Genomic DNA, 13,246 nt, shown 5'->3' on the forward strand with positions numbered 1-13,246 from the left:
TTCTCCAGTGGCTATAAGCGCATAAAACATGAGACAAAACGAATAATGTGTCGAATGACTTATCGAGCACCTGTCGAAATTGACCAACTTCCTGTTTTGTAGACGATCAACGACCTTACGAACTTTTCTAAAAATATTAATGACTTTTGTGTTTTAAAAATTTATTGCATATATAAGCGTAAGCAATGTAACCTCCTATATTTAAGAAAGTGATCAGTACTATTTATATCCGTATGCACAGTTTGTAAACTAGTGAACAAGTCGCACGTGGTCAGAAATTTCAATGTTGCGTTAGATAAAGGCTATCGGTATGTATAAAGTAATGCAATGGCTATTATTGGATTTTTAAAAACGTGTGTTTTATCATGTTTACTTATAGTTTACTCTAATAATCAAAATGCTGAGAATGTTAAATACATTTTTAGGTATTCTAGAGGTTGACTCTTAAATAATATAATATTTTTCGTGTTACGTAAAAATATTTATCATTGCTTGTGTAACAGGAAGGGTGAAAATGTATGGGTGGACCGGGAATCGAACCCTGGACCCCTGCATCTCTAGTCAGGTGCTCTAACCACTGAGCTATCCAGGCCGATATCCATTACATTCCTCCCTCCTTAAATGGTCTTCGCCCTCAAAGACACAACCCAAGTTCTTCTTACCCTCTGGCAGGACTTTCACCTGCAATTCCAGGGGTGGTCAACGGCACCAAATCTGTAACAGGAAAGGAGAAAATGTATGTGTGGACCCCTGCATCTCTAGTCAGGTGCTCTAACCACTGAGCTATCCAGGCCGATATCCACGGCCCATACCATTACACATGAAAAGGAGAATTTCTATTCAAAGATATTTTTAAATTTCACAGAACATCATGAGAGAAAATTTATTGCATGTGAACTGATGTGAATAAATTTATTCTGGTATAAAGTACATTTAATGAGTGTTTCGTCACTTCGTGCAATGGTTACCAGGGGCATGAGTAGCTCTGTTGGTAGATAAAATCTTAACCTTTTTTTCAATAAATATACAAGAATTTGGTGCTCTAGTGATTATTGAAAAAAATACAGCATTTTTATTTTGATAAATCTTCTTCACGGAGCATGCTACATTTTGGCGCGTTTACAGTATAAAATTAAAAATTGCACAATTGTAGCGCAAAGAAATTTATGATATTTAACCTGTTACAGGAAACAACATAGAAATTTTGAATTAAATTGTGTATATGACTGTTTTATAGCCGTTTATAAGTGATAAGTGCCAAAAAGAACTGCATTGAGCGTCATGGAGCACTGCACTACGTAATAATTAAGTGTGCAGACAGGAAAATGTCTAAAAAGAGAATAAAATGTTCAAGATGCTGCCGGAAATTTCCTACACATACAAAGATCAAGTTTTAAAATGGTCATAGCTTCATAAGGAGGAAGGATTAACATTTTGGTGGTACCGATACTTCAATATCCCCTTGTCGATGGACGTTGCGCCTATATGGTTTTGCATAGCTATATCTGATCGATTAACTGCATAGGATCTCATAATATGGCAGTACAAAAGACATTATAGTAGAAAGTAACATGTCTTGATATAGATATTCAATTTTAAAGTAGAAAAAAGATAAGAAAAATCAAAGAAACCAGATATATAGAACAAAGCATAAGTTGTGGTGTGGTCCACGTCAACATTTTGAATCCCTCTCTCAAGATTTTATTATATGGACATGATTTTTTATATACCAATTAACAAAATGTAGGAAATTCAACTGAATTCACAGTACACAATAGATTTTCTGTAATTCAATGTGTCCGCGAACTTTTCTAACAACCCTCGTAGTCTTTACAGTCTTCCATTCATTAAATATTATATAAACTTTCCCCTTAGTGTTAATGTTAGAGTAATACAGCTCAGTTTTTACTTACTTTCTCTACTTATTTATGCCTGCTTCCCCTTTTGGGGCATAGCAGACAAGATTCCTGCCCAGTTTTAAAAAATTACTGCAGCTGAGTATGAAGATTTGGCCAATGTTTCCCATTGAACCCAAGGGTTATTCTGTAACCAGTATGGATTCTTAGGAAAACTATCAACATTGTTTCAAATCATTTAAAATCTGATGATGTATCAATATTGAATGCTTCAACAACAATTCAACAAGCATACTTTAAGTTCATTTATTTAGCTAACTTCAAGGAAGATTAGAAAGTATCAGTAAAATGTCAACCAAATTTTTTGATATCAAAATATATTGACCTCACACATGCATATTTTTAAATAACATATTATACTTTTAGATCCAGCACCATGCCTGGTACAGTCCCACAGGAGCCATGGCCAACAGATGTAGGGATCATTGCCGTGGAAGTCTATTTCCCATCACAATATGTAGACCAGGCTGAACTTGAAGTTTTTGATAATGTATCTACAGGAAAATACACCATTGGTTTAGGACAGTCAAAAATGGGATTTTGTTCTGACAGAGAAGATATTAATTCACTTTGTTTAACTGTTGTACAAAAACTGGTAGAGAAAAATCAGCTCTCATATAATGACATAGGACGTTTGGAGGTGGGAACAGAAACCATTATTGATAAATCAAAGAGCACTAAGACTGTCTTGATGCAGCTGTTCGAGAGCAGTGGGAATCACAGTGTGGAAGGGTTAGACACAACAAATGCCTGTTTTGGTGGAACTTCTGCACTCTTTAATGCAATAAATTGGATTGAATCCAGTTCTTGGGATGGTAAAATGCTCTTTTTTTTCCGAAAAAACTCTCTTTAATTAGAATATATACCTCAAGATCCAAAGCGGCTTGGTTGAAAAAAATAAAAACTTATTATATGAATAATTTTTGATTCCTTTCCAGGGAGGTATGCTATGGTTGTAGCTGGTGATATTGCGGTGTATGCGACTGGTAATGCCCGCTGTACAGGTGGTGCTGGGGCGGTAGCCATGCTGATCGGGAAGGATGCACCACTTGTCTTTGACAGAGGTTTGTACAATCACTGCAGTCAATCTGGAAGATTTTTAGAAGTAAAGAAATTAGCTCTGCACTTTCACAACTTGAATGGTGCTTTAAGGCACCAAAATTTATGTACATGAAGTAGAGAATATCAGTAACTTTATATTAAAAATAGATATTTTGAATTTTTACAAGTTTAGTTGAATTGCTAATATACTTGAAATGTCCTGTTTTACATGCAGGGAATAGTTAAAACCATAGGCCTTTAGATCGCTTAGAAAAAAAATTGAGATGTAAAAAAAAAATATATACACACACAAATTTTGTTATGCGATCCAAAGGCCTGTGGTTAAAACAGACTATTAAAAATGTTTTGGTATTTGAAATGTATTCATGAATGCATAGAAATCACTTCTGAATCTATCCACATAATCATATTAATCATCTGTTTTCCAAACATGAACATGTTTAACCTACTTATTTACATATCAAACAAAGGGGATTTATTTATCAAGTGGGATTGGTACAAGGACACTGGGCTCAAAGTCCAGATTTTCACCTCCCAGTGTAGTAGGCATAAGAGGGATGATTTCTCCCTCCTCTGCAGCTTTGATCACTCTATCTATATAATTAGAAAACTATGTCAATCCTCTTAGTCCTTTGCAACCTAAATTTGAAAAAGGTGTCATCTATTAAACTTTAATGTATGGATTCAGTAAGCATTCATAATTCAAATTTATGTCATCTCATTTCAACCAACTAGGATTAGTTTATTAATTAACAGCTTAATTCAAATTGACTTCACCATTATAAAATTGGGAAAAAAATCATTATTTAGGATTTTTGAATAATTTTACTTTATGAATTTTATCAATTAATGAAAAAAAAATTGAATTATATCTATACCTTATATTTAAGAAATAAGGGATATTTCTAAAAAATAGTAAAATGTTACATCATGAAATGGTCTCGGCAAATATATGTAAAAGGGGCGAATTGGATCAAGGAATATGCATACCAATAATTGGTACTCAATACCATTCAGAAAGTGATGGAAGGATCTTGAGCAGATAAAATTGTTTTATGAATCACATCAAAGACGATCATGGTCCTGAACAAAATTAGGATTCTTATTTGTTAGCAAAGATATTTTTAAAAGAAGGCAATGGCAGGCAAAAAAAATTAATCTAAAAAAATACTTCTTTCATGAAATGTGAAAAATCCGCTATAAGTTTGCAAAGAAATGTTAAAAACCTTGCTGTTTTATTTTTTCTGTCTCTCCCTAAACAATTTACTATAAGTTAATGTGTTAGTCCCAAATTTAGGTTGTAGGAAGATGATATCTTGTTTACTTGGACATTTATTATTACGGTCAAGATGTCACATAACCATGGTAGAGGTCACTCTAGTTCATACTCACAACATGTAGTATTGTTTACTTGCTTTCATGGGCAGATGAAAGTACTTTGAAATACTAGTAATAAGTGAACACTTCAGTGTACATACTAGATTAAACTTAAAAGTTTATGTCAGTTGGCAGTTCACTTGAAGATTTCCATGTCTGCTTAATACAGTGTAAGTGTGAGTTAGTAGTTTAGTAAGACCTTCTTAACAGGTACCAATCATGCATATTGTATGCCTTATGCTATTGCAGCAGTTCCCATCCTCATATTTAAACTGACCATATAATATAATCTCACTTCGAAATACATTTTGGGGTTATCAAATCATTGACACTGTCTGCATTTTTTGTTGATAGATGGACAATGTTAGATCAGAGATTTATATAGAGAATAAAAATGTATAATTGCTAAATGATAAACCCTTTTAAGGTCATTAGATGTTAATATCATAAAGAGATTATAAAGATCAAAGGTAAATGGGACATTAAGTAATATGCATGTAATGTAACTCTGAAGGAGAGGAGTGTGCAAAATTAATTTGTTTTAAATTATTTGTTTGCATTTTGATGATAATTTTTTTTAACTCTGAAGGAGAGGAGTGTGCACTGTTTTATCTTGTGCATTGATGATCTTGTAAAAAAAAAAAAAAAAAATTATTAGGGCATTAGTATTACTTCTTGATTTTACACAAATATGGTAAGCTAAATACTTCTTAAGGAGTAAAAAACAATTTTCTATGGATGTGAGAACAATTATCATGCAAATAAAATTTCACATCTGCCTCACCTGAGCTGACAAGGTAGATAAGTATGTTTACTCTCCATCTGGCTTTGTAGATACACAGTGTGTTTGACCTGAAATATCACTCAGTTCATGGTACTTTATTGTACTTTCTCATGAGCATCATAATTTTCTTACAGTTTTATATATGTAAGGTGTAAAACTAGGTTATTTAAAATACAAAATAATAAGTTATGGTGCTTGTTAGTTTGGTTTTAATCCCATCAAGAAATTTTCATTCATACTGAGAAGCCACCACTTGTCAGTGAAGGGCTGCAAATTTAGACTTGTACATTGTGCAAGGCATTTATGCCCATTAAGCATTGATGGATCTTTTTTGTGTCACCACCTACTGCAACACAGGACCTCAGTTTATATGGTCTCTTCTGAAGGACCAGCCTCCATGTAACACAGTGGATTTGAACCTGCAATGTAAGGATACCGGGTAAACTCTTTACCCCACAACTCTAGAGAAAATCTTGTAACCACTGCACCATATAGGCAGCATAATGGTATTTTGTAAATAGAAATTAAGTTTTCCTAACATCAGCATAATTAACCAAAGTTATACATGTATACATGAAGTATTAATGATTGGTTGGACCTTTTATAAGTTACTGGTACATATTTTTACTTGACGCAGGTCTAAATCAAGTTGACTGAAATCATAATTGTACTGGCCAAAACTTTCTTTAGAGAAAATGTCAAAAACTTTTTAAGTTAATCTCACTGAAAAAGTATCACTTGTTTCTAATCTGTTTGAAGGTCCTGATGAGTTTGAGAAGGATTGCCAATTTTCTTAATTAATATCATTACTGCCCCCTTCATAGGTATGCTTACAAACAGGATATTTGGAGTATCAAAAAATGAAAGTAAAATGCACATACATGTATAACAAATATCTAAGGTTATGGAGGATCTTTGTTTTACAGGAGTGAGAAGCATTTATATGCAGCATGCCTACGATTTTTACAAACCCAACATGGACTCAGAATATCCATTGGTGGACGGCAAGTTATCTGTGAAGTGCTATCTACATGCCTTGGACAAGTGTTACGAGGCTTACACTCAAAGAGCAACACAGACCGGAATTATTGGTATTACTGCAGTTATGTGTAGTTGTCTCAAAGCTAAGGGTTTTCCACTTCTGTTAAAGACTTTTATGTAATTGTAAGATGTAGATACTTGAAAGGATTTTATGCCCTTTGATACATGCACTTGGACTTTGGTCATTGAAATGATTTTTCTTTGTACTCCTTTGTCATATGATATTTTTGAGTATGACATTGAAGCAGATATCAATGTTTGTCATCAACTACAGTATAGTTTATTATAGTTCATTTTTCCTGATTTTCATGAAGAAAAAAATTAATTGCAAATATTCTGAGTTGCTTAGACTTATCTCCAATCCAAAAGTAGTTGAAGACTTGCTGGTATAAGCTCTCTTCAAAGTTATAAGTGCTTGCTTAAAAAAAAGTGGTGATTGAATGAAATGTTTTCCAGTACATTTAAACATTCAACAAAGACTAATCATCTATCAAAATTTCTTTTGTAGGGGAAAATGCTAGTCTTATAGATTCTGCTGATGCCTTTGTCTTTCATTCACCATACTGTAAACTGGTACAGAAGTCATTTGCAAGAGTTTTCCTCAATGACTTCCTTAAAGAACCTTCTCCAGATTTCTCTGGAAGATATGCAGGGTTAGAGTCTTTCAGGTAAAGAAAAAAATAATATTGTGTGTATTTGCCCATGCTTTAAGATAAGACATTTATTAAGTTTATAAAATGATGCTTGGTATGAAAAGATCACTTTTCAAAAGGGGGATAGCAATTTCTTGGTTGTACCTCTTTGAAAGACTTTAAAACTAATGTACACTGTACTGCAAAATCATATATTTTCATGGGGTCAAATTTTTGTGGTTTGAGGAAAAAACATGGGTTTGTGACAGTAAGAATCTACAGTTATTTTATGTATGAGGAATTGTTTAGTAGTAATATCGGTGAAAAATTACATTTCATGGTGGAAATAAATTTGTGGATCATTTCATACCTTGAAAACTAAGAAAATTAAAACCCCACAAAAATAAGTGATTTCACAGTATATTTTGATATTAATCATTTATATTTCTCTTTTTTTTTCAAAAGAAACTTAAAGTTAGAGAACAGTTACTTTGATCGTGATGCTGAGAAAGCCTTGATGACAGCCAGTAACTCATTATTTACAACTAAAACCAAACCTTCCTTACTCCTAGCTAATCAAGTGGGCAACATGTACACACCCTCCCTATATGGGGGGCTAGTTTCCTACCTATTAAGGTAACTTTTTCTTTCTGTTAGATTTATTTCCCTTTGTTTAAATGTAAGTGATAAATTTAAAATTCTAAATAAATGATATTTATTTCCCTTCACTTGCAAAACTATTCAGTTCTTTTTATATTGTTATATATGTTTTTTATTCATCGCTATCTTATATTCACTTCATGTTTTTTTTCTTTTAGTGTTTCACCTGCAGATTTAATTGGACACAGAGTTGTGTTATTTTCTTATGGCTCAGGATTGGCATCAGCCATGTTCTCTTTAAGAATAACCAAAGACTTGGGACCAAAATTTCATAAACTCTTAGAAAATCTCTCTAATGTTAAAAAGGATTTACATGACAGGGTAAAAGTAGCTCCAGAAGAGTTTGATAAAACCATGAAACTTAGAGAAGAAACCCATAACAAAGGTGTGTGTAGTGGTGTTTAAGTTTCGTATGTTTTACTTTATATCTTACCTCTTGTTTGTTTGTATTCTCAGGGATAAATCTAGGGCATATTTACTACCGATATTCGGTATTTTTTCCCTAGAGAAAATTTCCCCTGAAGATCTCATTTTCCTCTTTTGATGAGTAAAATATTCCCCATACAATAATGAAAAATTTTTTCCCTTCATAAAAACTGAAAAATCAAAGTAAAATGTTTCAGTATATGAGAAATATGGTTTTACTTTGTAACTTTATGCACTTTAAATGGTCATAAAAATGCTGAAATTCAATTGGCCCTCAAGTAGGGCTTGCCTTGCACTCACTCGAGTGGTTCCCAGACCCTGGATGAATTTCCCAATTTCTCCAGAAAGGGTAGTTTCCCCCAAAACCTAGATTAATCCCTGATTCTTAAGGATGGTAAGTAGGGTGATGTTTACATACTGACCTAAATATAACTAGTATCTAATAATCACTTGATATGTAGAAGTTTAGTAGGGCATGATTTTTTTTGTTGTTTTTGACAAGTTGATTTTATGAGAATGCAGAAAGTATGAATAGTTTAAAAATAATTATAAAAAAAAAAAAATTCATGAAAAAAAATCTGGCATTGAGCTTTGAATTAAAGATTTGTTGCACCTTTAAAAACTTCAACTTGAGTGCATTGTTTTTGAAATTTTGATATACTATTCTGTCGGGAGTAAACTTTCGTTAGAATTAAGATGTTTATTTCCTTGAAGCAACCTCACATGATGATTAGATAAAGTTATACAGAAGATAACTTTATTATAACAGTCCGTAACTCATTGTAGCTCCCTACGCTCCTGTTGGATCCACCAAAGAGTTGTTCCCTGGGACGTGGTACCTAACAGAGGTTGACAGTATGTACAGGAGAATGTATGATAGAGTGCCTTTAGTCCAGATACCCAATGGAAATGTCAAAAACTGAGGTATTTATTTAGTAGAAACTCCATTAAGATCCATATAGGGGAATGGGATATGTAGCAAGAATGCTTATGATGATGTCATCCTTATAAAAACTGATTTTCATTTCCTGTAGATTGTAAAACAAATTATGAATTGAAATGAAAAAAAATATGAATAGATGTTCATTGCTTTCATATTTCATTATCAAAATTTTCTTTTTGGCACTTTGTTTTACTATATATCCTCTATGATTTCCATGGACAAATTACTACAGCTTTATATTTTTAATTAATTTTTGAGAAAGGTGATCGAAAATCTTTTGAAATGATCTGAGATAAACATGTTTAGAAAATGAAGAAGTTAATTGGGGGAGTGGGTTATTAAACTATTGTATATCTTTGATAATTAATATATCAGAAATTATTTGGAATAAAATGTTGTGTACAGAGTGAGTGGTCCATTAAATATCCTGTTTTCTTTTTATTTCAGCTGATGTGAAGTGTTCTATGATATATGCGATTAAATTAGATTTATCTATTACATAAGAATGCATGAATATACTAGTGAATTTTTCTATTCCTATTTTGCTTAATTTTCTTTTACACGAATTTTTTATGCATATTTATATTATGTCTTATAAATGAAGGAATTGACACTGAATCATCAAATGATATGCTTTTGTAAACCCATGTTATGTTTTGTGAAAAAAAAGATAAAAATTTTGTTATTATACAATAAATATTGTCCTGCATATACTGATATCATGGTTTTACTCTAAAAATTAATATTATACAATTACTGTACAATATTCATGGTTTTACTAAATCATCATATTGACCTAAAAAAACAGCAATAACTGTTTTATTATATGATTGAAATAATGATAGCAAACTAAAGTTTTAACAAGAAATTTCAAGAAGAACACATTGTAACTGTTAAATACATATTGTGCACGTGCCAAGTGAATTTTTCTAACATAGTTGGATCTCAGCCAATCAGAGAGAAGGAAATTATTCGATCATATAATAAAATGAGTTCTTAGTACTGTTAATACATATTTGCAAGCCAAGTGAATATAGACTTTCGAATGATCCTCAAGTCACGCGTGATGTAGTGGTAGGAGTACCAGGGTATCTGTTGTAGAGTCACAGAGTAAGGAGGTGATCCTTACCTGGTGGGTTCAAATCCCAGTGGGGAACCTGGAGACCTGTCCCTCAGATGAGACCCTATAAACCCAGGTCTGTGTTGCAATAGGTACTGGCACGAAAACGATCCCTCACAGCTCAATGGCTGTGAGTGCCAATCATAGATAAAAAAAATTGCAGCTATCCAGCAGCAAGTGGTGGTTTCTCCAAATGAGTAAATTCTTAAGAGGGACAATAAAAAGGTGTTTGGACACAGATTTGAAGTTGGTATTTTCTCAAATTTACAGTAAAATATGACATATATGTTGCTCTAGCATTTCACAGGGAAATATGAAAAAAAAAACTTACTAAATCTGGAAATTATTGAAACTACAAATTTCTGGGTGCATTATATTGGTACATCCTTGCACTTTCATAAAGTAAACTTTATCCACAATACTTAAGAAAAGCAAAAAGAAATTGTGGTGTATGAAATATATATTCAAACTATAATTCAGAAAATTTAGAGTAAGAGATGTGAGAAAACAAAACCAACCCACCAGTATTGTCAGTCCGTGCTCAGTGATGTGTGCCGAGTTTAACAATCTGTCCAATCCGGCATATTAGCCATTGAAGTGTAAAAAACATTAACTTTTGAAAACTATGTTTGTTAAACTACCTTTCATTCACAATTTTCACATTGTGAGCATCTTTTATCCTTATGCAAAAGGATTCGCCGTTGGTATGCACTTTGTTTATGCATCTTTCTTCGTTATCACTCTATATGCGCGTCAAATAAATTTTTGCTCAAAACTCGTTAAGTCCACGGGGTTAATGAAATTAATGATAGTGTAGACTGTCAATGCTTTTGTATATTAATTAATTTACGAAAAAAATTCAGATGAACCTTTACCCTGTACATGTACATGCTTCTGTTTTAAAATCCGTATTCTAGCGAGTAAAGGTGTCATTAATTTTTATGTCCTTCAAAATCAGACGCAGTACTGTATTAAACCTTTTGAAACCTTTTTATCGAAACGAAACAGACCTTATCATTATTGTTTCACTGTCAAACGGGATTTCATATTGTTCATTTCAAATTTTATTAAACATGTTCAACGTCAGAGCTGGTAAGGTCTTCGAAAAATGTTGAGGGGTGTATTAAAAAAAACTTTCCATTACTTTCCGCACATTAGCATAAAAACTATGAAATAAGGCATGTTTATGGCACGCCAAATTCACAAAAATGAGATAAACCTAGTTTCACAATTGATAAACTAGGTTTATCGACTGTAAACTATAGTTTACAAACCGTAAACTATAGTTAACGATTCGTTAAGTATAGTTTTCATCTGTAAAACTATATTTAACGGTCGTTAAGTATAGTTTACGAATGTTAATCTAAGTTTATCTGTCTGAATAAAGCGTTAACAATAGATTTTGTTGATAAACATAGATTCACGTTTGTAAACTATAGTTTACAATCGTAAACTATAGTTAAGAGTTGTTAATCATAGTTTCACAAATCGTGAAACTATATTTATCAGATCGTTAACTATAGTGAACTGTTTGTAAACTATAGTTTACAAATCGTGAAACTGTATTTATCAGATAAGCTATGTTTTGCAATCACAAATGATCGTTTTCGGTGTTAATTATAGTTTACGGTTGTGAAACATAGATTATCGCGTTAACTATAGTTTACAGATGTAAAATATAGATTAACATTGCTAACTATAGTTTACAGTCCGTAAACTATAGTTTACAACCGATAAACCTAGTTTATCGACTTTGAAACTATGATTAGCTCATTTTTAGCCGGGCTCATTTCTCGTAGAGAAATGCCCGGCTATTGCGACGGTGAGCAACAGAAAATGCTGCTTCTTCACCGCCAAATTAAATTTACGAGTTAGAATATAGTACGTCTGCGCAATCACCTTTGAGGCAATACAAACACTGAATTAAACTTTCATAGTTATCTAAAATTGTCAAAAAATAATTATAATAAAATACTTTATATCGTTTTCGATGATTAATCATTTGGTTAAAATATGCGAAAGGTTTTCATCAGGTATCCCTGTCTGCGTCATATTCTATAAATAAAGGGTGTACTAATACAAATGCGGGGAACACCATTAATGACTTGATGTACGCTTTGATGCAAAACTCCCCGCTGAAGACCCATCTGTGCATAATTGATTGACCTTAAATAATCTTGCTGCATCAGTGTTCATTTACTTCTGTTGGTATGTGAAACCCCGAAATGATACATGTGACACATATTTTACGCTGTTAAATTATAGCTACTTTTTAATTAATTTTAAAGCTTTTTAATGCTATATATGACATATATAGATATATATAATCATCTTTCAATGTCTGAATCAGCTTGTTTTTAAACTGTCATTGCGGTCTTTGTTCATTACCCTGTAAATGAGCCCGGCTTTCAGTACTTCTGAGTACTTTGATTGTGAATTTGGCGTGCCATACATGTTTGATGATAGTTTATCCTTGTCATCAACTAAATTTTTTTCCTTAATATTTAAGAAAAATTGGAAATCTTTGGTGTATAAATAAGAGATAGACCGTATGTTGTTTAACGTTGTTTAACGTGACATTCTAGAATGCTCATACGAAGACGTCATTGTATGCCGGTGAAAGGTTTCATTAGACGTTACGCGGGTTCCAACTCCATTGCGGAACGTGGAAATGGTCCTGCTTATAAACCGAAGTCACGTGTCGCAGGGCTCGAGCTGTGATTCGCCATTGTCGCCAATTGCGAATTTTTTTCAAAAGTGGCGAAAAGAAATTCATAAGTGGCGAAAATTATTTTTTTAGATGTACCATGTACAAAATTTGTGTAGTCCCGGTTAGCTCCTTTGTTTAAATGTAACATTAAGTCCCTTTGTTTACTTAATTAATGCAGCAGAGGTGTGAAAACTGAAACCTACATGTAGGAAATTACGTCTCGCTTGAACGAACAAAGCTGACTAGGTAACTAGCCTGGGGCAATAAAGGGATACAAAATTGCTTGAAATGATATAATTTGGATTAAACAAGGGGGGATAAAGTGTTAATGGGAGATGAGTGAAAAAAGATTTTTAACCTATGTAGATCGTTTTTTTAAAAACCGAAAGTAGGAAAACATGATGAAAATTGTAAAGAATGTTCAAATTTTACTGAAAATTGAAAAATGTGTACATTAATATACCGTTAACTGACAAAGAGTTAAACAGAAATTGGTTTGGAAACAGAATTAACTTTAGTTAGTAAATTACACTGAATTATTTACAATAACATGAAATTAAACCCTGGAGTCTCCA

General features: G+C 32.7%; 1 protein-coding gene across 1 annotated transcript; it reads left to right on the plus strand.

Annotated features, from left to right (window-relative positions):
- Positions 1-71: 71 nt before the first annotated feature.
- On the plus strand, positions 72-9,551 carry LOC134274083 (hydroxymethylglutaryl-CoA synthase 1-like). The gene is made up of 9 exons (XM_062756330.1): positions 72-308; positions 2,283-2,731; positions 2,855-2,980; positions 6,066-6,230; positions 6,689-6,848; positions 7,278-7,448; positions 7,631-7,857; positions 8,685-8,822; positions 9,289-9,551. Exons 2-8 carry the CDS (start codon positions 2,293-2,295, stop codon positions 8,819-8,821), a joined length of 1,425 nt encoding a protein of 474 aa, XP_062612314.1. The 5' UTR covers positions 72-308; positions 2,283-2,292; the 3' UTR covers position 8,822; positions 9,289-9,551.
- The last annotated feature ends 3,695 nt before the right edge of the window (positions 9,552-13,246 follow it).

This window comes from Saccostrea cucullata, unplaced genomic scaffold (genome assembly GCF_032062105.1).
Source record: "Saccostrea cucullata isolate Sc308-1 unplaced genomic scaffold, CSIRO_AGI_Scuc_v1 ctg497, whole genome shotgun sequence".
Classification (NCBI taxonomy): domain Eukaryota; kingdom Metazoa; phylum Mollusca; class Bivalvia; order Ostreida; family Ostreidae; genus Saccostrea; species Saccostrea cuccullata.

Bases quoted from the DNA above. Each gene is read 5' to 3' on its own strand.
- LOC134274083 (XM_062756330.1), top strand. From the start codon at position 2,293: ATGCCTGGTACAGTCCCACAGGAGCCATGGCCAACAGATGTAGGGATC. The intron at 2,981-6,065 runs GTTTGTACAATC...TTTGTTTTACAG, and splicing joins ACCACTTGTCTTTGACAGAG to GAGTGAGAAGCATTTATATG. The intron at 6,231-6,688 runs GTATTACTGCAG...TTTCTTTTGTAG, and splicing joins AACACAGACCGGAATTATTG to GGGAAAATGCTAGTCTTATA.